General features: G+C 44.7%; 1 protein-coding gene across 1 annotated transcript; it reads left to right on the forward strand.

Annotated features, from left to right (window-relative positions):
* On the forward strand, positions 1–24,545 carry LOC115476181 (E3 ubiquitin-protein ligase RNF14-like). The gene is given in 9 exon segments (XM_030212410.1): positions 1–103; positions 5,659–5,820; positions 10,468–10,619; positions 11,499–12,017; positions 12,937–13,009; positions 13,012–13,161; positions 14,757–14,914; positions 15,889–16,017; positions 23,620–24,545. Coding segments are annotated over 7 exon segments (1,302 nt in total). The 5' UTR covers positions 1–103; positions 5,659–5,666; the 3' UTR covers positions 15,985–16,017; positions 23,620–24,545.

The following is a 24,545-nucleotide window of genomic DNA, read 5'->3' on the forward strand; positions in this document are numbered from 1 at the left end:
ATAAGCGTCTGATGTAATGTTTAGTGGCTGGGTGCTGACAGCCGCTCACTTCCTGGTCGGGAGTTCAGGACACAGATCTTCAGAAGCGATTGATGTACCAAAGGTAAGGGACTCGGAGTGGGCGTTCAGCGGGACAGGGGACCGGCTTCCCGTCCCGAGCCTTAGTCTCGCCGCCCGGTGGTCTGGAGCGAGTAATCAACATCCTCCTTCCTTCCCCATCCTATCGTCACGGTCAGGGCTGGAGCTGTTGGGATCCAGAATGAGGAGGGGTCCGAGGTGGAGGCGGGGGGGAGGCAGTTTAGAAGGAGAAATACAATAAGAGGAGGACAGGGAAAGTCCGAAGAGGATTTTGTTTGTCCAAATATTAAGGGTCTTTTCAGCCCTTTCGATTTCCCATATCGAGATTAAGCCTCCTTGAAAGGTACTCCGAGAGCTTTGCCTTTAGAGATTGTACTTATCCCGGCTGCTGAAAAAGCCAGGTAGGAAAACTGAAAGACTGAAACTTCTCAACATTGGCTTTGAGGCCATTTAAAATAGAACAGCTGTGTTTGGTTGGCTCTTAAGAGGAACTTATTACCAGTCTGCCCATATTAGGAAGGATCATGAAAAACAGATTGATTCCCCAACCCCGACCCAGTTTCCATCATCTTTTGATTCTTGTAGTTTGACTGTTTCATTTGGGGGGGCAAAGGATGGGGTGGAGCATATTAGCATATTCATTTGCATATATACATATGCAAATGAATATGCTAATATGGAGGAAGGAATTGAAATTTACAGGCAAAATATCACAGATGCACATTTCAAAAAGCTGACATATTTCAATTAATAAATTCTGTGCTTCTTTAAAATAAATTATATGCAATGAGTATGTTATATATTGAAAATCAGCACCTTCAATAGAAGCACTTTATGTATTATTCATCACCATTTAAAGGGTGAAATTATTTACAACGTGACATTTTGTTTTCCCAACACACCACTAATCCACTCCTGCAGAGAATAATCCTCTTTAGGAAGTGATGAAACAGCAATCCCATCTTTCACGTGATATTTTAGCTGGCGTGTGATATTTTTCACACAAAAATGAACGTCAAAGCTGGTGGAATTTATTTCCAATATTGCATCTTGGTTTGGTAACATTTTTTTTTTCATAGACGACTAAAAAAAAAAAAACTCACCGCTGACGTAAAATCATTTTTTGAGGTAATCATTTCATCCTTAAATAGCATTTAGTCCATGAGGTACCGTAGGTAGGTATTTCCCCGTGGGAGCGCAGTCCCTAATTTTGTATTGGACGTGCAAACGATCACATCACAATGAGACGACGAGGCTACCCTTCCACTCTGCCCTAACAGCTGACCTATTATGCCTGCCAAATAATAGTAGACTAAGGTTTTTGTTTTGAAAAGAAAGACTTTTACCTAGTAAGCCCTATTTCTTTACACAGACAAGCCCCCGCCCCTCTTCCTGGAGCATTTGCTTGGAGCTAGAAATTCTTCCCTCTCTGCTAGTAAAGCCGGGGAGGGCTGAACTTGGATGAGCAATTTGAGCATGTGGCTGCCTAGCGTTTGGCAGCAATGATTCGTCCTCCTTGGGATGTCTGAAAGCAGCTCCGAGCACAGCCAGAGCAGAGGCTCCTTCTCGCTCGCTCTCAGCCTCAATCGGCTCTTCGGCTGCAGCAAAGGCGCTGAAGGATTGAGCTGCACCATCTGGACCCCTGTGCCTCCCCCAATGCTCATCCTTGCCCCCCAGCACCGCCAACCTAAAAATAGAAATACCTGAGATGGCAGGGATCTATTACACCACCAGCTGAAGATCTACTCCCAACCCAAACTCTGGCAACCTGGACAGCTGAAGAAGACTGCTGCCTGCGCCGGAGGGAGGGAGGAAGAGAGGGGGTAGACAGACACACTCGTCTCCATCTGCTTCGCTTCCCTGCCCTCTCTGTCTGCGTCCCGCCCGAAAGGAAATGACATCAGAGGAAGGCGGGATGCAGACAGAGAGGGCAGGGAAGCGAAGCGGACGGAAACGAGCGCGTGCCTTTTTTTTTTTAACTACTGGCACCAGTCATGTTGTCGTCGTTTTGGGGGGCATTGCCCCCCCTCGCCCCCCCCAGTCTACGCCCATGATTCTTTGTGAAGCAGACAAAATAATTCCATCAAACAGCAAGATGATACACTTTTGATGAAACCACTGAGGGTGGATCACCTGGCATTAAAACGAGTGATCAAACTTTTTCATCTTGTGGTAGGTTTACAAGGTGCAAAAATTGTCAAGGCTCACCATCAGTTTTTTAAGAATATATTTTATCATTTAACAAACGAGTATTAAGATTCTGGCCAATATATAAAACTATTTAACTAGCCAGGAACGGTACCTGGCCAGTTAAATAGTACTTTACCGCCTATCAAGCAATATTGAGTGGGAGATAGCCGGCTATCTCCTGCTGAATATCACCGATTAGCGCTTAGCGGATAGCCGGTTATATTGCACAATATAACTGGTTATCCGTGAAGATTCAGTGCATTGGTGGCAGTGGTGTGCTGGAGCTGGCTCGCACCGGCTCGCAAGAGCCGTTTGTTAAATTTTTAAAGCTCTTGTGAGCCGGTTGTTCCGGCAGGCGAGCCGGCTCCCAGGGGCAGCGCAACCCGCCACTCTGGGGGGTAAATAGTTGATTCCTTCACCGTTATCGTCGCAGCAGCAGCAGCCGCAGTGGTGAATCCCTCCCCAACACTGCTGGACTGAATGCGTTACTCTCCCTTGTCCCTTCCCTGCTGAAAGCGTTCTAGTATCTCTCTCTACCTTCAGATCTGTCCTAGTACTGCCCTGCAGCTCCTTCACAGTAGAGCCCCGATGAGCAGAAACTAAAACCAGCTGGTTACAGACTCCATTGTTACAGCGGGGGGGGGGGGGGGGGTTCTGTCTGCCGGATGCACCCTCCCTCGCTCTCACGCACTTCCTGCTGCCAAGAAGGGGGCGGCTCTTCCAACTTAATTCACAACAGCACGAGGCTCCGCATCTGCCATTTCTACTTCTGGCTGCACTGGGAAAGATCCGCGAGACGAGGACAGGTTTGAGGTGAGGGGGCGGGGGGGAAGAGTGCATGAAGGGACAAAGCAGAACAGGGGAGGGGAGAGAAAGAGAGATTGATCCTTCAACACGTTGGGCAGGGGAAGTCCAGCAACAGAACGAGAACAGGCTTGAGGGAAGGGAGTGGATGGGGGGGGGGGTGGATAAAGCTGGACATGGAAGGAGTGAGGGGGATGCTGGAATATGTGGGGCAAGGGAGGGAGAAGAAAGATGGCACGCAGTTGTGGGTTGGGATATGCATTGCTGGACACCAGGAAGAAGGGAATAGGGAGGGGGGCAAGAAGGGGCAATGTTGGATGGGGAAGGAGGAGAGAAAGACAGAGAAGGGAAATGTAGGAATACATGGGAAAGGGGAGGGAGAAGAAAAATGACAGACCTTCTTGGTTTGGGAAAGGGGATATGCTGGACTCTGGGGGGAAAAGAATAGGGAAACTGGGCTTAGAGGGCTCAAGTGTAGGGGCATCTAAAGCTTGCTGCACTGGATTGCCCCATCACAGCTGCCACCATATCCACCTCACCCCGGCATCTAGGATACAAGCATCTAGCACCTCCTTCCCTCCCCTATTCCACCCTCTACCCAAATGGGATAGCGGGTGGAAGGAAACATTGGGGAAATGTTGGTGAGGAGGCGGGTAGACGCTAGAGAGAGGTGGATGGAAGGAGAGATTGGCGGAAGATGCTGGAGAGGAGGCCATGTGAAAAGAGACATCAGGAGAAGATGCTGGAAGCCAACTGGAAGGGGAGATCAGGGGGAGACACTGGGTATTGTGGAAAAGTAGATGGAGGATATACTGGCCACAGAAGAAGGTGGAAGGGGAGATCCTGGAAATGGAGTAACATGGGAAACTGGGGGGGGGGCATGCTGGACATAGTGGAAAGGGAGATGGGAGGATGAACTGAACATGGAGGTAGGTGACAGGGAAGATCAGGGTGACATAACGTCATGAGGGAAGGGAAGACAGGAGAGATGCCTGATGTGGTTTAAGAAGAAGGGAAAAGAGGAGAGATGTTTGATGAGGGTGAGGGACAGATGGAGAGCTAGATAGAAACAGTAGAAAGAGGGAGCTTGAAGACTGGAGGATGAGAAGGAGACATTTAATTTAAGATGCAGAAAATAAATTGAAGAAAGCTGAGTATGAAAAAAATCAATGAGGAAATGAAGAAGATAGGAATACAGAAAAGAAATGGCAAATGGGTAGGAGGCTCTGGATAGACATCACACTAAGAGGATAGAAGAAAGAAGAAGCAGAAACTAGGAACAATACGATTAGGGGAAAAAACACCAGACCAAAAAAAGGTAGAAAAATAATTTTATTTTTGATTTATTGATTGAACTGTGTCAGTTTTGGTAATTGGAGGGGAGGGAAGAGTGAGGAAGGAGATGAGATGGGAGAAAAGGAACAGAGGAGAAAAACTGCATATGGATGAAGAAAATAGGCAGAAGCTGGATCCGCTGGACAGTCAAGTTTGTGGAGGACCTAGCTTTTACTTACGGATGTAGGACAAGAAATTAAGAAGAAAGGCAGAAAGTAAAATAAATGGAAAGGAAGCCCTGGAATGGAGTTAAGAGGACAGATAGCAGCAGAATCGGATACTGGGCCAGCATGATCAGAAAAACAAAGTCACCAGACAACAAAGGTAGAAAAAAATCATTTTATTTTCATTATAGTGTTTGGAATATGTCCACTTTGAGAATCAGGTGCTGAACGTTAAAAGTTTATATTTATTTACGGCATTTTATCCCATATTAAACATGAATTAGATTGGAACCTGGGATCATTTCATTTTTTTTTCCTGGCGAGAGTAATGCATTGCCTTCCCCCCCCCCCCCCCCGGCTATAGCCAGCTCTGCAATTTTGGGGGGGGCGCATAGGTGGATGGGGGGGGGGCGCAGAGGTGGATGGGGGCGCCGTGGTGGACGGGGGGCGCCAAAGTGGACTGGGGAGAGAGCATGTTAAAAATTTACTAGCACACCACTGATTGGTGGTCAAGGTTTGCCACCAAAATAGGTGAGAGGTCCATGATATTTTTGCATGTGGAGATGACCACACACATGTGCGAGTAGATCAGGTGACCTCCGATGCTGCTGCCCTGTGTGTGTGTCAGTGACATGAGCCTTGCTGACCTCATCCCGGGTAGAGTCAACATGCAACTTCACTGAATTATTGAAGGGAGGAGGAGGCGGTACTTGGACATCTTGGAGAACTCTCGGTAGGTAGGTGGGTCACTGAGAGACTCATACACTCCCACGGGATCACCGTGGACCTGCATGGGATTTCTGTGGGGTCCCCATGGACCTAGAGGGAACTCCCGTGGGGTCCCCACAGACTCCCGCAAACTGTGCAATAGCTCACTGTGACACATCAGTTGAAAAACGCTGGATTAAACCCTTGCTGTGTTCTAAATGTCCACAAAATTGACAGAGGCAAGTGGCACCTCGTAGTCTAACCAATTTATTGAGGCATGAGCTTTCAAGGACCAGAGTTCCCTTGGTCAGATGCCCAGTCTATGGTTTGAATAGAAGAATAGCACTTAAGAATTTGGACGACTTCTTTTATTCCACAGAGAAAAACATGTCCCCAGAAGACAGAGAGGCCCAGGAAGATGAACTGCTATCCCTTGCTAGTATTTACTCTGACGGCGAGTTCAAGAGAGCAGAATCTGTCCAAGGTGGGGAGATTAGTGTATGTTTGGAGCTGCCCCGAAAATTCAGAATATTTATGAGCGGTAAGTCAATGTCTTTGTATTCTTTAGGTTATGACTTTCCAGTTGTACTAGACTATGGGGTAAATATTCACCGGTGGAGGCTTTAGCCCCGATATTCAATTCTGAGCCATGTTCAGGCACCAGCATTGACTATCTGGGTTTAAGCAGCCAGTTGTCTCTTGTATGGTTAAGTGTGATATTCAGCATTTAACTGCCTAGGTGACACCACATAAAAATTGAACTGTTTCATGCAGCCCGATTTGGCTACTTAACATAACTGCATAAGTGTTGACTCGGCTCCCAGGTCGCCCACCAACTAGCCAGACTAGGGGGCACACAACGAAGCTGCTAAGTAGTAAATTTAAAACAAACCAGAAAAAAATACTCAACATGTAATTAAAACTTGCATTACCTTTAAATTATGTGCAATGATTTTCCTTATTTTGCATGGGTCCTCCCCAGAGTATTTGACTGATTAGGTCAAAGTACTTAAGTAAAAGTAAAAATAAATGTATATTTTAATACTAAAGTAAAAGTACAGTGAGAAAACACATGAAAAAAAATTACTTAAGTGAAAGTAAAAAAGTTATTGCCTAATATAATACTTTTTGAGTAAAAAGTAAAAGTACTGCAACTACGCTGAATGCAATTATCATTAATGTTTTTATCCTAACAGCTTTTTTGCTCTACAATTTCATCCATTTTACTTTCATTGTCAGTTCTAATTTTTCTTTTGATGACAAACTCTTATTTGAATATCTTTGAGAACTGATGCAAGAACATCAAATGTGTAGGAACTCATCAGTCTTAAGGCCAGACAAACAGTCCTCCTCTCTAAAGATTCTATCAATACAATGGACAGTCACCTGTAGGATCGTTATCACAGATAATAAATTATCTGCGTCCAAGATTCCCAAACAAAACTATCTGCACACAGACTGCTCAGCACTCGGTCTAGGGGGGGGGGGGGAACCTTGGATTAGAGCCTATATAGTTCTTCCGAGAGAAAGGAATGCGACTAGAAAAGCAAGCTGAATATATATATATTAGATTTATTATGGTATATCAGGTAAGAAAATAGAGCTAAGGTATACAAAATAGAACTCTGCAAAGCTTTGTGTCAGGTTCTCAAGTTCAGAGCCCGCGGGGTCGGGCTCTGGAGCAAACGTGAGCCCTTGGGCTGCTGACGAGGAGTGACAGCAGCAGACAAAACCCACCAACCAACGCTGGGCAAGCACACCGACACCGGCAGGGACTGCAGGCACCGCCCAGTGAGCCGGAACACACGGACTGGAACACGGGACTGGAATTCCCCGGACTGGAGGACACAGGACTGGAACTCCAGACTGGAACACTGGACTGGAATCCCCCGGACTGGAGGACACAGGACTGGAACACTGGACTGGAATCCCCCGGACTGGAGGACACAGGACTGGAACACCGGACTGGAGCACACCGGACTGGTCCACACAGCTTCACCTGCACTTAGCTACTAAGCCCCCCAGGATTTGAGCTCCTGGGTTCGAGTAGCCGGCAGGACTTACTGGATACCGGATGACACAGGGACCAGGACTGGAAACAGAAGTGCTCCTAACCCTAAACTAATCTACGTGCTCCCAAGCCCTAAACCAGCAGGAGTGTTCCTAACAGTAAACTGACAAAAGGACTTCCTAAGCCCTATACTAAACAGGAGCTCCTAAGCCCTGCTCAAGGAAGGGACTTCCTAAGCCCTAAACTAACAGAGCAGGGAACTAAACACAAAGCTAACACAGGTGCTACTAAGCACCAAGCTACAAGCAGAGCTCTACACTAACAAGCTAAACACAAAACTAACAAGCTACCTAAGCATTGCTCTAGCCAGCTAGATACAAAACTAACAAGGTGCTTCCTAAGCACTACTCTGGCAAGCAACCAGAAGAGCTGCTAGCACTAAAAGGGAAGACAGGGGAGCCACAAGGAGAAAGCAGGGAAGCTAACACATAAGCCAAAAGTGCTTCTAAAGCACCAAACACCAACAGCAAAGACTGCAATGCTCCCAATAGCACAAACACCAGAAGTACTTCTAACAGCAAACTATGCAGTGTTCCTAACAACACCAAACCCTGAAGTACTTCTATCAGCAACAGAGCTTCCAAAACCAAGAGGGAAAAGCAGGAGAACCATAAGGGAAAAGCAGGAAAGCTAAACACACAGTCACCAGTGCACACTGCACTAACACTAACCTGGCCCTTAGCAAAAGCAAGCAGGGAAACTAGACACAAAGTCAGAAGTGCACACTGCACCACCCTACCTAAAGCAAACACCACTGTTGCAAAGGCTCTGAAGGAAACAACACCACTTCCTTATCAAGGCCCTCCCTGATGATGTCACACTCCCTAGACCTAGGCAAAAGCACACTGACCCAGAGAAGCCCAACCCACACCAATGCAACACCGTGAAGCACTTGAAGCCAGTACACCCAAAGAGAGGTAGAGCTAACTCAGTCCACCCACACAGCTGTAGTAAAGTAAAACAATTAACCCCATGCTGCTGGAAGCTGCCAGCACAGAGAGACAGAGCCAGCTCAGAAAGGACAGAGAAAAGAAACAGAAGACAGCTAAGAAGCTGACTCCCAGGAAAGAGGTAAGTTTGAGAGGGGTTCCGACCCCAATCATAACACTTTGGCTGAATACAAAATTACTGGCTGATAAAAATTACACTCATACGTCACACTACTAAACACTAATTCTTACTGGTTACCAGATAAAATTACACCACTGATCAGTCACACTATGTTACGAGGTAGTACAGTTATTAGCAGCCTCCTGATCACAAGTGTGACGCCACCAGCCTTTGCTCAGGTAATTACCACTAACTAGCCCCCAACTGATAGGGAATAGATCACTGTGTCTCTCACCCAGCTGACCTTCGTGGCAGTCTCTCGGGATTTGCACAGGATACTCCTCAGACTCAAGCTGGATTCACAGCGAGTCAGTCACAGCTGGAAGGGAACTCTGCAGTAGATAAGGAGGTCACAGGTCACTCAGGGCAGGTACAGCTGAACCACGATACTTTCCTCCAGATACACAGTTCATCAGTTGGTGGGCCTTATTAGGTCTCACTGGTCTTCTTTACACCTCCACCTTCTTCCAAGGCTTCTGACAAACTTTTCTTTGTTCCCGCTCTCCCCGTACCTCTTGGTCTGGTGGCTGCAGGAACCAATCTGGATCTTCCTCGGTTCACTGCGTGGCAAGAACAGTCCGTTGTTCTTGACCTTCAAGTTGTTACATTTTGGTATGCATTTTCTGTTTCTCACCCGCCTTGCTGGAACCAGCCTCTCAGGAAATAAGGGGGGCCTGGTTTGCCCACAGCATGTCCTTGGTGTTGAGCTTCTGCTGTAATTTTCCACAAGCTGCAAAGCTGTTTCTTGCTGACACAGAGATGTGCGGGTCAGAGTTTACAGCCTCCATTTTGCTGTCATAGGATTATACAGGCCAAGGCCCGCAAGGTGAGACACACAGGGAAATACTCCTACACACCCCAATGTAAAATTTTTCATGGCATGACCAGTAGTCTGGTGTGATAGAGACATATGTCTGTTCACCAAGAAGTGCTAAAAGATTCAGCTTCATCTCAGCTTTAAAGTGACCCAACTCATCATTGTTCTGTTTTGACAGGAGACCAGTAACCAAGTCAACAAATACAGGGAACTCCACTGTTCTTATAGGCTATTTTCACTGAACAGCAACATTTAAGATGAGATGATCCACTGTTTATGTGACAAGATTTGCAGTAGCAAAGTCTTCTTCCTGGTTTTGCTGCATCATTTGGGGCCCTGTTTACTAAGGCATGCTGGTGTTTTTAGCACGTGCTAATGCTAGAGACACCCATATATTTCTATGGGTGTCTCTAGTGTTAGCACGCATTAATTTTTAGTTCACACTGAAAACGTTAGTGTGCCTACAGAGCAGGTTAGTAAACAGGGCCCTTGGTGTACTGTACTGTGGAATTGTTGTTTACATCTCACTTCTGCTTTTTACTTTGAACAGCAAATATCATATGTAACTGAGTAAAAGTAGTAAAAATTGGTGAAATTATTACTTCAGTAAAAGTAACAAATGTTATCCTTTACTTCTTTACAAGTAAAAGTAACAAACATTTTACTTAAGTACAGTAACTAGTTACATTTACTTAGATACTATATAACACTACCCACGCTTTCTCTCCAGGTCCCTCACCTCCCCATATCCTGGTTGCATTTGTTGAGTATTGGATTAGAGGTATTCTCTGCTAAAAATAAATTCCATAGTACTGCTTTTGAATCGTTGAGGGTTGCTTTTGCGGAGTGAATACCCTCCACCCACCACTGCTCCCATGTGCTCCACCTTTACAATCCGTACTGTCCTGTCAGGCTCACTAGACAAGCGTTATCAGTGATATGGCTGAGATTCAGGGTTAGCCCTTGCCATGGAACATTTTATGGTAAAGTATTAAAAAGTCCCCTTATTATACAATGCCATGACGTGAATAAAAAAATATATATATGTAAGCCACATTGAGCCTGCAAATAGGTGGGATAATGTGGGATACAAATGCAATAAATAATAAATCATAAATAAATAACCCCCAGCGATTTCCCTCAAAACCTTATAAAATAGTATAAAAAGGATTACCTTTTTTTTTGTTTAGGTGATTCTACCAAACATCTTCAGAAATACAGCTTTCAAGATGCTGTTTGTTTTCTGCCTCCAATTTTCTTGAATTTTGAATTTCCACCAGATTACCCATCCTCCACTGCTCCACAGTTCACCCTGCGCTGCAAGTGGCTATCTCCTGTCCAGGTATGGCCAAAAACACCAATGCCTTCTGCGTTTACTGTTCTTACCCTTAAGATCCCTGTACTCCCCCACCACTCCCAAATCTATTCCTGGTCTTACTGGGGGTCCCCGGTGTTAGGTGGAAGCAGCAGCAATCCCACATTCAAAATTCCCTCCTATTTTATAATATTTATCCTAGGGGTCAGACTGTCAAATATTTGGATGGGTGGGGGACCTGAATCCCAGAATGAGTGGACATGGGTAAGAGGATTAGACGGCTAGCTGCGGAGGAAGGTTTGGGGGTGAATGGTACTGCAGGATGTGGGTATGCATTCACACTGGGGAGCGGCAATTTTAAAAAGTTGCTTGTCCACACATGTGAGTTAGGGTAACACATTTTGTTACCCACATTCAGCTTTTTAAAATCGCTGCTCCCTCTGGAAGTGGGGAGCCTTAAATGTGCAGTCCTGCACCTATGTTACAAGAGCCTCTTATAAAATACTATGGACAATTTTCACCCCCGGACCGGGATGTCTAAATTCCCCTCTCCACATCTAAAATCTGCCTCCACCTCTCTCTAGAACACTAGGTTTCAATTTATTTAACCAGTGTCCCAGTGTAATGTTATCGTCTTTAAGTGTTACCATTTTCTGGTGGATAAACTGCTCCTATATTAATTTCTTTCTTTAAAGTATTGAATAGATTAGTCTTCTAAAGAGAGTTACAACATGCTTGTGTGTATAGAGGTGGCCCATTGACAACCAGGCTAAGGTTTTGACTCTTGAATGAATTATGTTTTCTATTTTTGTGCTATCAGATAGAGAAATGAAGTACAGCCATGATGCCTCAAGGGTGTGGTTAGAAGCACTATGAGTCATTTCATTCTCTTCTATCATTTTCCAGCTCACCGCACTCTGCAAGCAGTTAGATACTTTGTGGGGTGAAAACAGAGGCTCTGTTATTTTATTTACCTGGGTGCAGTTTCTTAAAGAAGAAACACTGACATATCTGCATATTGTGACCCCCTATGAACTAAGAGTATATGACCAAGGAAAGCAAAACTGTAAATCTCTGATTCCAAGGAAAGAGAATTCTGACTCATGTGGGGAATCTGATAGTGCTGACAGGGAAGCCATGGATGAAAGAGCTGTACAGGATGTGGACTCTTTATCAAGCCTGATCAGGGACATCCTGGATTTTGACCAGACTCAGCAGAAGAAATGCTTCAACATTAAGCTGTACATGTGCAATATCTGCTTCTCGGAGAAGCTGGGCAGTGAGTGCATGGACTTCAAGGAGTGCCAGCATGTGTACTGCAGTGCCTGCCTGAAAGACTACTTTGAAATTCAGATCAAGGAAGGCCAGGTTCAGTTCCTCAACTGTCCAGAACCAGAGTGCACTTCTGTGGCTACACCTGCCCAGGTAATTTACTCAGTTGCCTTAATGAAATATGGCTGTAGTCTGTAAAGCAATGATGCTCACCTGTAGACAGCAGGATTGATAAACCTCACAAGTGGGTGATACAGTCTGATGGCATTGGGTTGGAGGAGTCAACACTACAAATTACGTTTTTGCAGCCCTTTGTTTCTTCCCAACCCAAATAGCCCCCATGTTTTTTTGGAAGGTATTCAACCAATGAGTGTTCCAAGCCTCAGTCTGGTGTTCCAACTGCCTCTCTCTGTACACTCTAAGCCTCATTCTGGAATCACCAGAGGTTTGGACTACACCCCCACAGGAATCCCATGGCAACTTCTTCCATCCCTGCAAGAATCTCGCAATCCCTATTCCTGTGCAGTTCTCTAGTTTGATTCCCACCACAGCTCCCTGTGACTCTGGGAAAGTCACTTTACCCTTCATGGTCCCAGCTACAAAATAAGAAGCTGTGTATAACATGTAAACTGCTTTGATTGTAACCACAGAAAGGTGGTATATATCAAGTCCCCTTTCCTTTTCTCTGCGTGCTTCTAACTTTACTCTGAGCTCTGGGAAAGCAGAGATGTTACCCACAAGAAAAATAAAGTTTCCCTTAAGTTAGTGTACAAAAGTAATGCAAGTTCCAAAGGTTCCAGGATAACCATGACTTGGAAGAAAATCACCACTAAGATCAGGATTGCACAGCCAGCTGTCTGCCCCCTGCCAAATCGAGCCAAACTGGAACATTCTTGGATGGAACTGTAGCTAGTTATCAATAATGTTTGTGGCTTTGTTGATGTCCCATCAGTATTCAGTTTTACTAGCGAAGCAGTGGTTCTCCTACAGGTTGCCATTTCTTTGCATGGTTATGATCATGGTGGTGCTGCTGCTGTAGCAGGTGCTGTGTTTTTGCCCTCTCTTCTTGCAGGTGAAGGAGCTAGTTGGTGAGCAACTGTTTTCCCGCTATGACCGCCTCCTCCTGCAGTCCAGTTTAGATTCAATGCAGATGTGGTGTATTGTCCCCGCCTCAACTGTCAGATGCCGGTCATGCAAGAACCAGGCTGCCCTATGGGAATCTGCTCCAGCTGTCGCCATCCCTTTTGTACTCTTTGTAAAAGGACCTATCATGGAATATCACCATGCAAAATTGAAGGCAAGTCTTGCATGTTTAGAAATTCAGTAAAATGTGTGGTTATGTTTGGAAGCAGGGGGAGTTCCAAAAGACTTGGAAAAAAGCATTGTAGTTGCATTTACAGGGAACAAGGAAAAGTCAGTTAGCTACAAACCTTGGTCTAATTTTGGTAGTGGGACAACCTGTCTTCTACAGAAATAGTAATATTCTAGGGCTGTGGTTCTCAACTCAGCCAGTTAGATTTTCAGGATATCTGCAAAGAATATCCATGAGAAAGATTTGATACAAAGGAGACAGTACATGCAAATCTCTGGCTGAGTGTGCCTTGAGGACTGGATTGAGAACCACAGCTCCAGGAGATTGTATTTGCAAATTCTGCAGAGCTGGCAACTTCATTGGTCTAATTAGGCAAACTCCCTATGGGGAAGTATTTTGTCTGGATGACCCCAGACTTCATTGTCACTTCTGTTCCCCACACTGAGGTAGGAGTGGGGTGTGGGATCTTTTTTCACACAGATTTTTCTCTGCAGGTAAACATTTGTGTACCTATTGAAATTTTCTTTGTGCCTAAAAGTTTTTGAGGTATTGATTAGACTGATGGTCAGTGGGATCCATTTTGGTGAAGATATACTCTTTTGAAGATGATAATAGAATCTGGTTACTGTTGCATTTCATATTTCTTATAAGATACTACTGTTGGTCCATAATATCTACCACTCTGGTCAACTTTCCTATCTCTTGCAATATCTGGTACCATACTGCCCTTCCAGAAGGCTTTGTTTATGTTGGGAATCCTTGGTTCAGGTCTGTTCCTTCGCACCATTCACTTACCATCCTTTCATTCCCAGATCTTTCATGTAATGCTGCCCCCACTGGCACTCAGGCTGGAGGCCTCCCCTATCCTCATTTAAGCCTCAACAAGGCTTATTTGTTTACTAAGGCGTCTGATTAGAGCCGGATTTCGTGGCCTGACAGCCTGGCTGATGCCTTGTGATGGTGTTCTGTTTGCTGTTCTTAGGTTTTCTTTTTTATGTGTATCCTCTTTCCTATCACCAGTGTAGTTCCTTATTCACCATTATTCTATTTATTATCGTTTACTGTGAACCACTTTGACAGAGATTTCTCCAATGTGGAATATCAAGACTTGTAATAATAAAAATAATAATAAACTTGGAAACTAGAGAAAAATGAAAGGGGACCTGCACAAAAAAAAAAAATGTAAAAATGATGAAGGGGTCTGGTAGCTGTACGTCCCAAACCTGTCCTAGGAAACACCAGTCAGGTTTTCAGGATATCCAAAATGAATATGTATGAGAGAGATTTGCATAAAAAGGAGGCAGTGTGTGCGAATTGATCTATGAATATTTCATTATGGATGATGTCCTGAAAATCTGACTGGTCAGGATTCCCCTAGGATAGGTTTGGGAATCGCTGCTGTACGTCAATGCAAACTCAAATAAAGTGATGACTCTGGGATGCAAAATCCAGGAACTGGCAATTGGCGGGTAAGGAGGGGAAAGATAGCAAATCTGATTTAGACTGTTTAAGAAGTACTAGGCTGAGTTTTATTCATAGCAGAGCACACACTGAGAGTTTCTATTTGTGTACATCTTTAGAACATGTGGAGAAAGATCTATCCTCAAATAACAGTGATGAGGTTCCCTACACTCGATCTTGCAGAAGAGAAAAGCAGAAAGCTTGGGAAGAGAGGCAAAGTGACACATTTGTAAAAGAAGAGACACGGCCATGTCCTGCTTGTAGAATTCCCATCCAGGTGAGCCAGAGAAGTGCTGTCTGGTTGCAGAGTGCTATCATACCTCTCTATATAAACGCACCTCCAACGTTCTAATGAAGCCGGAAGCCTGAAGTAGGTGTAGTTGTGTAGATCGCTGTTTGCCCATGAGTGTCTGCCCTGCCCTCGCGTCACAACATGATGATGTCGAGGGCGGAGCAATGACACCAAATTGCATCGCTCACCCTACGCACGTCACACGCAACAGCTGACCAACCACAGGTGGGAGGGCGGGTGCACAGTGGGTGAATCGATGCGGCAGGGGAGACAGGAGATCGCCGGTGCCTGGAAGGGGGGGCACGGCCCTGGGAGAGAAGAGCCTTGGTGGGGGCAAGGGAAAATGGAGAATCGCTGGGTGGCTGGGAGGGGGTCCACAGGAAAAACTAGAATCACTGGGTGTCTGAGGGGGGGTCAGGGAGAGAGGACAATCATTGGGTGGCTGGAGGGGGGAGTCCAGGGAGAGAGAGAATCATTGGGTGGCTGGAGGGGAGCAGGGACACAGGAGACTCGCTGGGTGGCGGGAGGGGGGCAAGAAAAAAGGATAATCGCTGGTGGCTGCAGGGGGGGGGGCAGGGGACAGAGCAGACACACTCGCACCCAGCAGTCTCACTCTGTCACAAACACATTCACTCTCTCTCTCTCACACACAGTCACTCTCAAACATACACACTCCGACAAAAACTTGCTAGCGCCCGTTTCATTTGTGTCAGAAATGGGCCTCATTTACTAGTGTATAATATTCAGACTTCAACCTAAATTTTTCTCCAAAGGTAGCCCCTTAAAAGGAGATAATGCAACAGTTTCCCAGTGAATTTGGGTCTTGATGTGGCAATTGACTGTTGACGTAACTGTACAAGAAATTTACACCAGGCTCCTTCTTGCACTTCTTCTCACATTTTAAAACAAAATTCGGAGCTGTTCCCTATCGTTCCTAGTGATGATATGTTTCTTTGCAGAAGAACGGCGGTTGCAACAGTATGACCTGTTCTCACTGTGGGTATTTATTCAGCTGGGTTCCTTTCAAATCTTTGACATCAAAGAACCCAGCGTAAATCCTGCTGAGATGTAACATTAGACTTTGGCAGGTAGGTACCTACCCATTCACAATCTTGACCTCAAATAATATTGTATGCTACATAGAGCGCTAGAAAAATTTCATCTCTTTCCGTTGTGTTGCACCATACCATAATCAGGGCTAGATTTACCAAAAGACACTCCTGGATTACCGCATACTATTTACCACAGGCCTTATTTATGCAATGAGATCTATTAACTAAATGTATGTCAACATTAGCACGAAATACAAGGTAGCGTACATGACAAAATTATCCTCCACAAGGCGTAGATTTATGAACACATCAGCTAGGTTAACTGGGCAGGAAGAGGCCTATTTTGCCCTATGTTATAAAGATCCAAATCTGAGGTGGTAATACTGCAAGTACTGTGCAACTTAAATACACACATCCCCTAGGGAAGAGAGATTTCAAAGAGGCAAGATCACTTGACATGAGAAAATGCCTCTGTACGTCAGCAGTCTGAATATTTTTACTATACAGACTCGCTGAACTGACTCATTATAGGCAAAAAAACTCACGTTTTGCTGATATCTCAATTCTCTTCACAATTTCTCATCTCTATTTTACTGTTATTGATTTTTTTTGTATTTTTTCAAAATGTTTTTTAAACAACTGGAAGCAAAGTGACTGGAAGCAAAAAAGACCTGGACCAACACTTATCTTCTAATTTTATGCTAGGTCTTTGCCTACGGGCCCCGTTTCACCTTTATGTCTACTCGAGCTTCATCAGGGAACTTAGTCATTCCGATTGTACTTCCAGTTTTGTGAGTGGTGTTCCTTCCGTCTACTGTTGCTTCTTGTCTGTCAGCTGTTCAAAAAAAGACACATAGGCACATCCGTGTTGTTAAACTAGCACAAATCCTGCTGAAATAAGCACCTAAATCAGGGGTGGGCAGTCTGCAGCCAACAAGTCCATGGGAAGTATACAGAGAAAGTGGCTGACAGTCCTCATAAACCAAATTTTTGTGGTCCCCTCAGCTACCAACCAAAAGTTAAAGCCAAAACTAAAACTGAAATTCGGTCAGCCTCTACTGCTACTGTGTCCTTCACTGGGACAAGACTTGTTTGACAGTGTTAGCAACAGTTTGGAAAGACAAACATATATGGTAACGGACCATCCTGGTAATTTATGTTCATTTGGTCATCACGTTGAGTTTTGGCAGTGAATTATACGGCACATTTGTTAATTTTCAGTGTGCAGTCCACTAGAGATAGTACTGACATTCATGCGGCCCTCTCTGTATACAGGTTGCCCACCTCTGTGTACGGCCTGCTAGACATAGTACTGGCATAAGAACATAAGAGTAGCCATACTGGGTCAGACTAATAGTCCATCTAGCCCAGTATCCTGTTTCTGACAGTGGCCAATCCAGGTCTCAAGTACCTGGCAGAATCCAGCTACTAATCCCTGGGCATTCATGCGGCTCTCGCTGTATACAGGTTGCCCACCCCTGGCCTAGAGTGAAAGTGCAGATATGTATAACCCCTCAGAATCAGGTATGTGAGCCCATAAAATAAGTGGAATGACAAGTATTTTATATAGTGTCAGTTGTACTTCTAAACTATGCTGTACCCTGTCTAGGGGTGTGCACAGGGACGTAACCTGGTCCACATCCCTCCCCCGTCAGTTCGTTTCCACCCCATCCTTATCATATTGCTCCCATCCCCTCATCATCCCTAGTCACTTCTTTTCCATCACACCAAAGGGCACTAATGAGTCCCACACAGACATGCAAATCAAAACCAAAGAAGCGGAAGTAGTAGTAAGTGGAAAGAACCAACCAAAATGTCCAGGATGACCAAAGTTTATTCTTAAAAAAAAAAAAAAATTGCTGATAGAACAACCCAACACAGGCCTTGTTTTGACAAGCACAGTCTTTGTCAGGGGAATCTTAATAAAATCAAACAAACAAGGAGGAAGTGACGTCAGCTCCGGGAGATGGCTGCTTAATGCTAGAGCTTAGCTAGCTCCAGAGCGAAATTAAGAACTCTCTCCGTTTAAACCGAGCGATTTTTTTTTCTCCCAAACAATCCCAATAGCACGGATGGTGGCTAGGAAGAAGCTGACCAAATTTAAATTCACATTGGATGCCTCGAGCAAGGGCCAGGGATCGGGACATCGGGTGGTGACACGAGGCGCCAAAATGGCCACTGACGATACAGAATCCGACCCGGACCCTGAGGAGCCCGTCGGCAGCGATGCGGAGATAAGTAAAAATGATCTTGCTCGATGGTTTAAGGAGCTGAAGGCGGAGATGGTGGCGACCAGACGTAGCATCCACACAGCGGTGGCGGAACTGCATGATGAAATGCAGGAAATTGGTAATCGGCTCGCAGAAGCTGAAGAAAAGACGGAGGGGATAACGGAGGAAGTGCGGGACCCCAGGGCAGCCCTCAAAACAGAACAGCAAGCGAAAATAGAAATGGACTTGATGCTGGAAGATTTGGAGAACCGCTCACGTCGATGCAATCTATGCTTTAAGGGGATTCCCGAGGAGGAGGAGTACAAGGACTCAGTGAAAACAGTGCAGGAGATCTGTGCTCATTTGCTTCAGCAAGATCACAGCGATGGAGAGCAAATCACAATGGAACAAATAGAACTGGAAAGGGCACACAGAAGCCTGGGACCACAGCGGGGAGGAGTGCCCAGAGATATAGTGGCTGGAAAAAAGCAAGAGCCCTGGGGGACATTGATTTGGCAAAATTAAAATATTCCAAGATCTTGCCAGAAAGACGCTACAAAGAAGGAGAGACTTTAAGGAAGTTACCACCTATCTTCAAAAGGCGGGGCTTCGCTATAGGTGGCTCCACCAATTTGGAATACAAATAACAGTGGGTAACACTACGCGCAAGCTCAATTCACACCAGGGAGCCTGGAAGATTCTGCGTGAAATGGGATGTACCAATGTTCCAAGAGAGGACACCGAGACTCAGCGAAGTCCGGGAAGGAAGGATCAGAATGGCTGGAAGAAAGTAGAAAGGCGGAAGGGCCACATATCTCCTCATGCAGAGAGACCTGGGGCTGAGAATGGTACTACTGGGCAGCCCAACTAAAACAGATTGGGTTGTGGAGTAAAGTGGATTTTTCCCATGTGACACGGTTGGAACAGATTTTTGTTCAGGAGGGGAGGTTGGATGCACTGTTGTGGGTTCCACTTTAGAGACCAACTACAAGCATATGTCAGTAAATCCCTTTGTATCCCATCTACTCACTTTATGGGGCACACTTAAACAGAAGCTAAGGGGTACACAGAACCGATCCTCATATGCTTGGATTACTCAAGAGCCTGGGTTCCCAGGGGGTGGGGAGAACAAGGTATTCAATTCTTGGTTCCAAAAAGGATTGATTCGTTTTAGAGAATGTATGGATGGAGGAACCATTAAAAGTTTTGAAGTACTTCAAAAGGAGTATGACTTGCCAGACACAGATTTGTATGCATATCTCCAAGTTAAAAATTATATCATGAAAGAAAGGTGGTTAAAGGAAAGCCCAAAGGAAAGTGAAAAATTTGAAAACTTATGGGGGGAGATAGACGTGGGAGGCAAAGGGATTTCAAAGCTGTATGACCATATTAGGGGTAGGGACTTTGTAAAATTAGCATAATGAAAACCTGGGAACGGGATCTTAATAAAGAGCTCAGTGAGGCTGACTGGAAGAAGGTATGCCTTGAGGTGAAAAAAGCTTCTTTATGTGTGTTACTCAAAGAAAACGCATATAAAATATTAAGTTGCTGGTATTATACCCCGGATAAAGTAAAAGCTATGTATCCCAACTCTTCGGATCTTTGCTGGCGGTGTGAGAGGGAGAAGGGCACATTCATTCACATGTGGTGGGACTGTCCGGTAATAAGAGTATATTGGGAAGAGGTGGGGCAATTATTCCCTTGCGATCCTACCTGGTGTTTATTGGGTTGGGGGAACAAGGGGGGGAAGAAGTGGCAATGCCGAATTAAGAGAATGGGTCTGGCTGCGGCAAAATCTACTATAGCCTTGAATTGGAAACAGACAAGGGGTCCGGTGGGGCAGGACTGGATAGAGAAACTTAAAGTGGTGGTCACACTGGAGAAATTAACAGATAGGCGCAGAGGGCGTTATCGTCCTACAGCAGAGGAATGGATACATTTGGATGGAGTAATGGGAAGAGTATAGGAAAATGGACTGTAAAAAAAACTGTGGAGCGGGGGAAGGGGGGAGGTAGGGAGGTGGGTAGAGGGAGGGGGAGGATATAAGGGGAATGGTGTAAGGGGGAAAATGCAAGGATGTAAAATGTTGTTTAAGTTGGATTGATGGAACAGAATTGGAGTCTGTGGACTCAAACTGTTGCTATGTTGACTGTTTAATAAAAATCAAAATTGGAAAAAAAATCAAACAAACATAAATAAATAAAACAAATAAATACAAATAGAGTAATAATCCAACAGACTTAAATTTAGAACATGATCAATTAAAAATCTCTGAAACACATACACAAGCAAAAGCGAGACAAGTTTCTAAAATATCTAATACAACATATAACCTTTCAAATCAGCAAACAGTATGTTGTCATATTGGAAAGTCTTCTATAAAAATAAATGACAAGTATATTGTAAAAATGATAATAAAATTCCAAAAATTGTTAAATTGTCCATAAACTTAAAACAGGACTGTCAGACCTTTGTACCAATAGGTACTATCGTAACTATAAACATTGTGATTAATGATAAATAAATTCCATATTTTAGCACTTACACAGTCGATGCTAAACATAAAAAACTTGAAGGCTTTGTGAAAATACAGTGGCAACAATGTTTAAAATATCTAATTTAAGGCTGGGAATACAATCAAATTCTAATACCCAGACTCAAGAAGGTCAGTAAAAAAAAATGCATAAACTACAGATTGTGGGGGAAATCTCATAATAATAGGACAAGATATTGGTAGATTAAGTAAATGGCAGTATCGAGTAGCAATGTACCATCCTATTGGTAACATTCCCTCATCATCCCCTTACAAACTCGCATTTAAAAGTTTTGTAACTTGTTAAAATTTAACACAAAACAATAGGCATTACTTTGTTAAATGCAAGAAAAACATACTCTTATTGTTAACATAGAATCCTCTTTCAATCAATTAATTAATTATCGATTGAGATGTTGATGTTTGAGTCAAGGTGGGCATGGGGACATAATCTGTCCCCTCCCATTCTTAATGACTGTTTTGTTACCAACACCACAGATTCCAACAGGTTTCCTGTTCTCCCCATTCTTGTGTACACCTCAAACTCAAACCCTGTTCCTGAGCATGCTTACTGTACACCACACATACTTTAGACATGATTTAACTTTATAAGAGCCCATTTATGCAAGTAAATAACAATGGTTGTCTTAGAGGGTAATTCTATAAGGGATCACTAGGAAAAAGCCTGATTCTATAAAGAAAAGAAGGCACAAATACTCGTGTAAACCATTTTGTGTGTGCTTATTTTGCAGGCATGAAAACTTACACCAGCCACACCTTGATTGCAAAAGAATGGGCGTAGATTGAATTTTATAATACATCTACAGCCAGACTCCACCTGCATTTATTTATAATGATATTTGTTTCCACATTATCCAGATTCAATGTGGCTTACAATCCAATTATAAGCAGGTACTATCTCTGTCCCTAGTGGGCTCACAATCTTGGTTTTTGTACCTGAGGTAATGGAGGGTTAAGCTGCAGTTCCCCAGGATCAAAGTCCACTGCACTAACCACTAGGCTACTCCACTAGCAACAGTCCATGTAGAATCTCAAATAGTAGCAACAGAATCTCAACATTCAGTGTAGAATATCAAATAGGGAAAGGGAAATGGGACTTGATATACCACCTTTCCGTGGTTTTTGCAACCTACATTCAAAGCAGTTTACATACTATATACAGGTACTATCTGGGGCAATGGAAGGTTAAGTGACTTGCCCAGAGTCACAAAGAGCTGCAGTGGGAATTGAACCCAGGACGCTGAGATCGAGGTCTGCTGCACTAACCATTAGGCTGCTCCACCTGCAAAGCACAAACTATCACACCTAGGCGAATACTTACAGAATATGACATAGCCAGAAAATAATATTCTAGTCATTTACACATGTGGACCACCATTTACCTACATTTTTGCCACCTACAACTAAGTGCCTCCTTGTACAATTACCCTCTTATTGTCTTGCTAAACTATTTGAATTATATGTAGCTATGACTGAAAGTCTGAGCCATTTTAAGAATTTGCAACGTTCATAAACACTGTGATGACATTTTTATTCCCTTTGGATGCTACCTGAAGTCACACAACTAGTCAAACTATAGGGCCCTTTTCAGGGGCATAGCCAGACTTCGGCGGGAGGGGGGGGTCCAGAGCCCGAGGTGAGGGGGCATGTTTTAGCCCCCCCCCCGCCATTGCTGACCCCGCCGCCGCCATCAACAACTTTGCCCCCCCCCCACCAATGACCCTCTCCCGCGGCCAACCCGCCGTCGCCTACCTTTGCTGGCGGGGGACCCCAGCCCTCGCCAGCCGAGGTCCTCTTCTTCTCGCAAAAGGCTTCCTTCTGACAACGTGCAGGACGTCAGACTCACAGAACGAAGCCTTGCAGATCAGCTGATCTGCAAGGTTTCGTTCTGTGAAGCAGGATGTCAAGGAAGCTTTTTGCGAGAAAAAGAGTACCTTGGCTGGCGGGGGTTGGGGTCCCCCGCCAACGCGTTGGCGGCGGCGTCGAGAGGGTCATCGGCAGGGGGCTCCAGGGCCAAATCCATGGGGGCCCAGGCCCCCTGGCCCCACATAGCTACGCCACTGGCCCTTTTACAGAGTGGCATTAAGCCTAATGTGAGCTTACTGCTTGCTCTTTCGGAACTACTGCCGGCCCAACATGGCCGGTGGCAGTAGTCCTGTCCCGAGCGCGCGCCATTTCCAAGGGAAAAAGACCCCCCCCCCCCCCACCCAGAAATGCCTAGTGCAGCGGTAGCCTGGCAGTAATTGGGCATTGCCACGAGTTGCCCGGTTAGTGCCGGAGCCCTTATCGCCACCAGAATGGGTGGCAGAAAGGGCGCTCTGCCACATAGCCATGTGGTGGTATCTCACCAAGTGGCCATTTTTTTTTCTTCGGGTTTTACTGGCTGTGGGAAAAATGGCCCCAGCTGTCAGCACAGGACCCTTTTTCCCTGCAGCTTAGTAAAAGGACCCCTCTGTATCTTGAATCTAGTTGGTTGTATAGTGATTAGAATATTTTGCTCTCTTGAAGAGTTACATCACTTTTATTCCTGTTCTGGAGATGCAAATAGTAGTAGATTTAGCTTTGTAATCCACCAGATCTTTAAAAATAGTTTGAAGAAACTCCATTTCAGATATTATAAACACACAAACAGCATAGAAGCTTATATTTTCTGAACCGAGCATAGTATTATGTGCTACAGGTATTTACAATCCTGAAAGCTTTCAAAGTAAGTTTCATTTATTTTGACATATTACCTCTAGATATTCTTTCTGAACAGTTTACAATAGTATAATTCCAATTATAAGAATGGACAAGAACTACAAAGAGCACAGGACAAAAGGAAAGTGGAGGAAAGAATCCATCTCTTGTACTTACCTTCCTGTTTACTTTCAGGTATTGTTTTGTCCCTGGAGGGCTCACAATCTGAGTTTGCACCTGAGGCAATCAATGGATGATTAAGTGACCTGCCTAAGACAGCTGGAACCCAGAGTCAAACACTGCTTCTATAGCGCTCCCAATGGCCAAAGGTCAATGTTACTGTAGCTGTGGTTTCTCTCAATGCCACTGTGTTCTGGTGGTTGCCTGTTTCTTTAAAAGCACTGTAAAGAGAGATTCAGCAACTGCACTGGAGCCAGGCACTCAAGGCTTCCAGCCACCTGGAGCCAAGGCTCACACACACACACAACCCATCCTCGAAGGGAGGGGGGAGGACCCAGCCTTCTGGATGTAACACCATCAGGGGAGTAAGTGGCTCCCACAGCAAACGAGGAAGGCAAAGTAATGTTGTTGTTTTGGGTTTTTTTAAGGTGACAATGGGGGGGGGGAAAGCTTACCTATACCTGGGACCCCCCTCCCCCTCCCCCTGGGCATACCAGACCAACTCAGACTACATGTCTACCATCTGCTGGGAGACTGAGCAATACTGGCTGGCTGGGATCTTTACACAAGTTTTATATTAATATCACAGTCTGTGCTCTCAGTCTCTATCTGCTGGTAGGCGTGTATAACCCAAGCATCTTGACCAGTCTGGCTTGCCGCTAAGGAACACAAGTTGCTGCAGTGGGATTTGAATTGGGCTCATAGAATTGTTACATCTCAGGATAATTATTACCTACATTGTACTTATTTATTTCAAGATATTATAAGGCATTATACAAGCTGTTATGTTTCAATACATGTACCATTCTATTAATGTTTGTTATGCAAGCCACATTGAAGCTGAGCTCTCCTTGGGCTAATGCAGGATAAAAAAATATGTCATAAATAAAATTCACCCACTTTTCAAGTCTGAATGCAGAAGTAGCAAGAATAAATTTATC

Source organism: Microcaecilia unicolor, chromosome 8, assembly GCF_901765095.1.
Source record: "Microcaecilia unicolor chromosome 8, aMicUni1.1, whole genome shotgun sequence".
In the NCBI taxonomy this organism is placed as follows: Eukaryota; Metazoa; Chordata; class Amphibia; order Gymnophiona; family Siphonopidae; genus Microcaecilia; species Microcaecilia unicolor.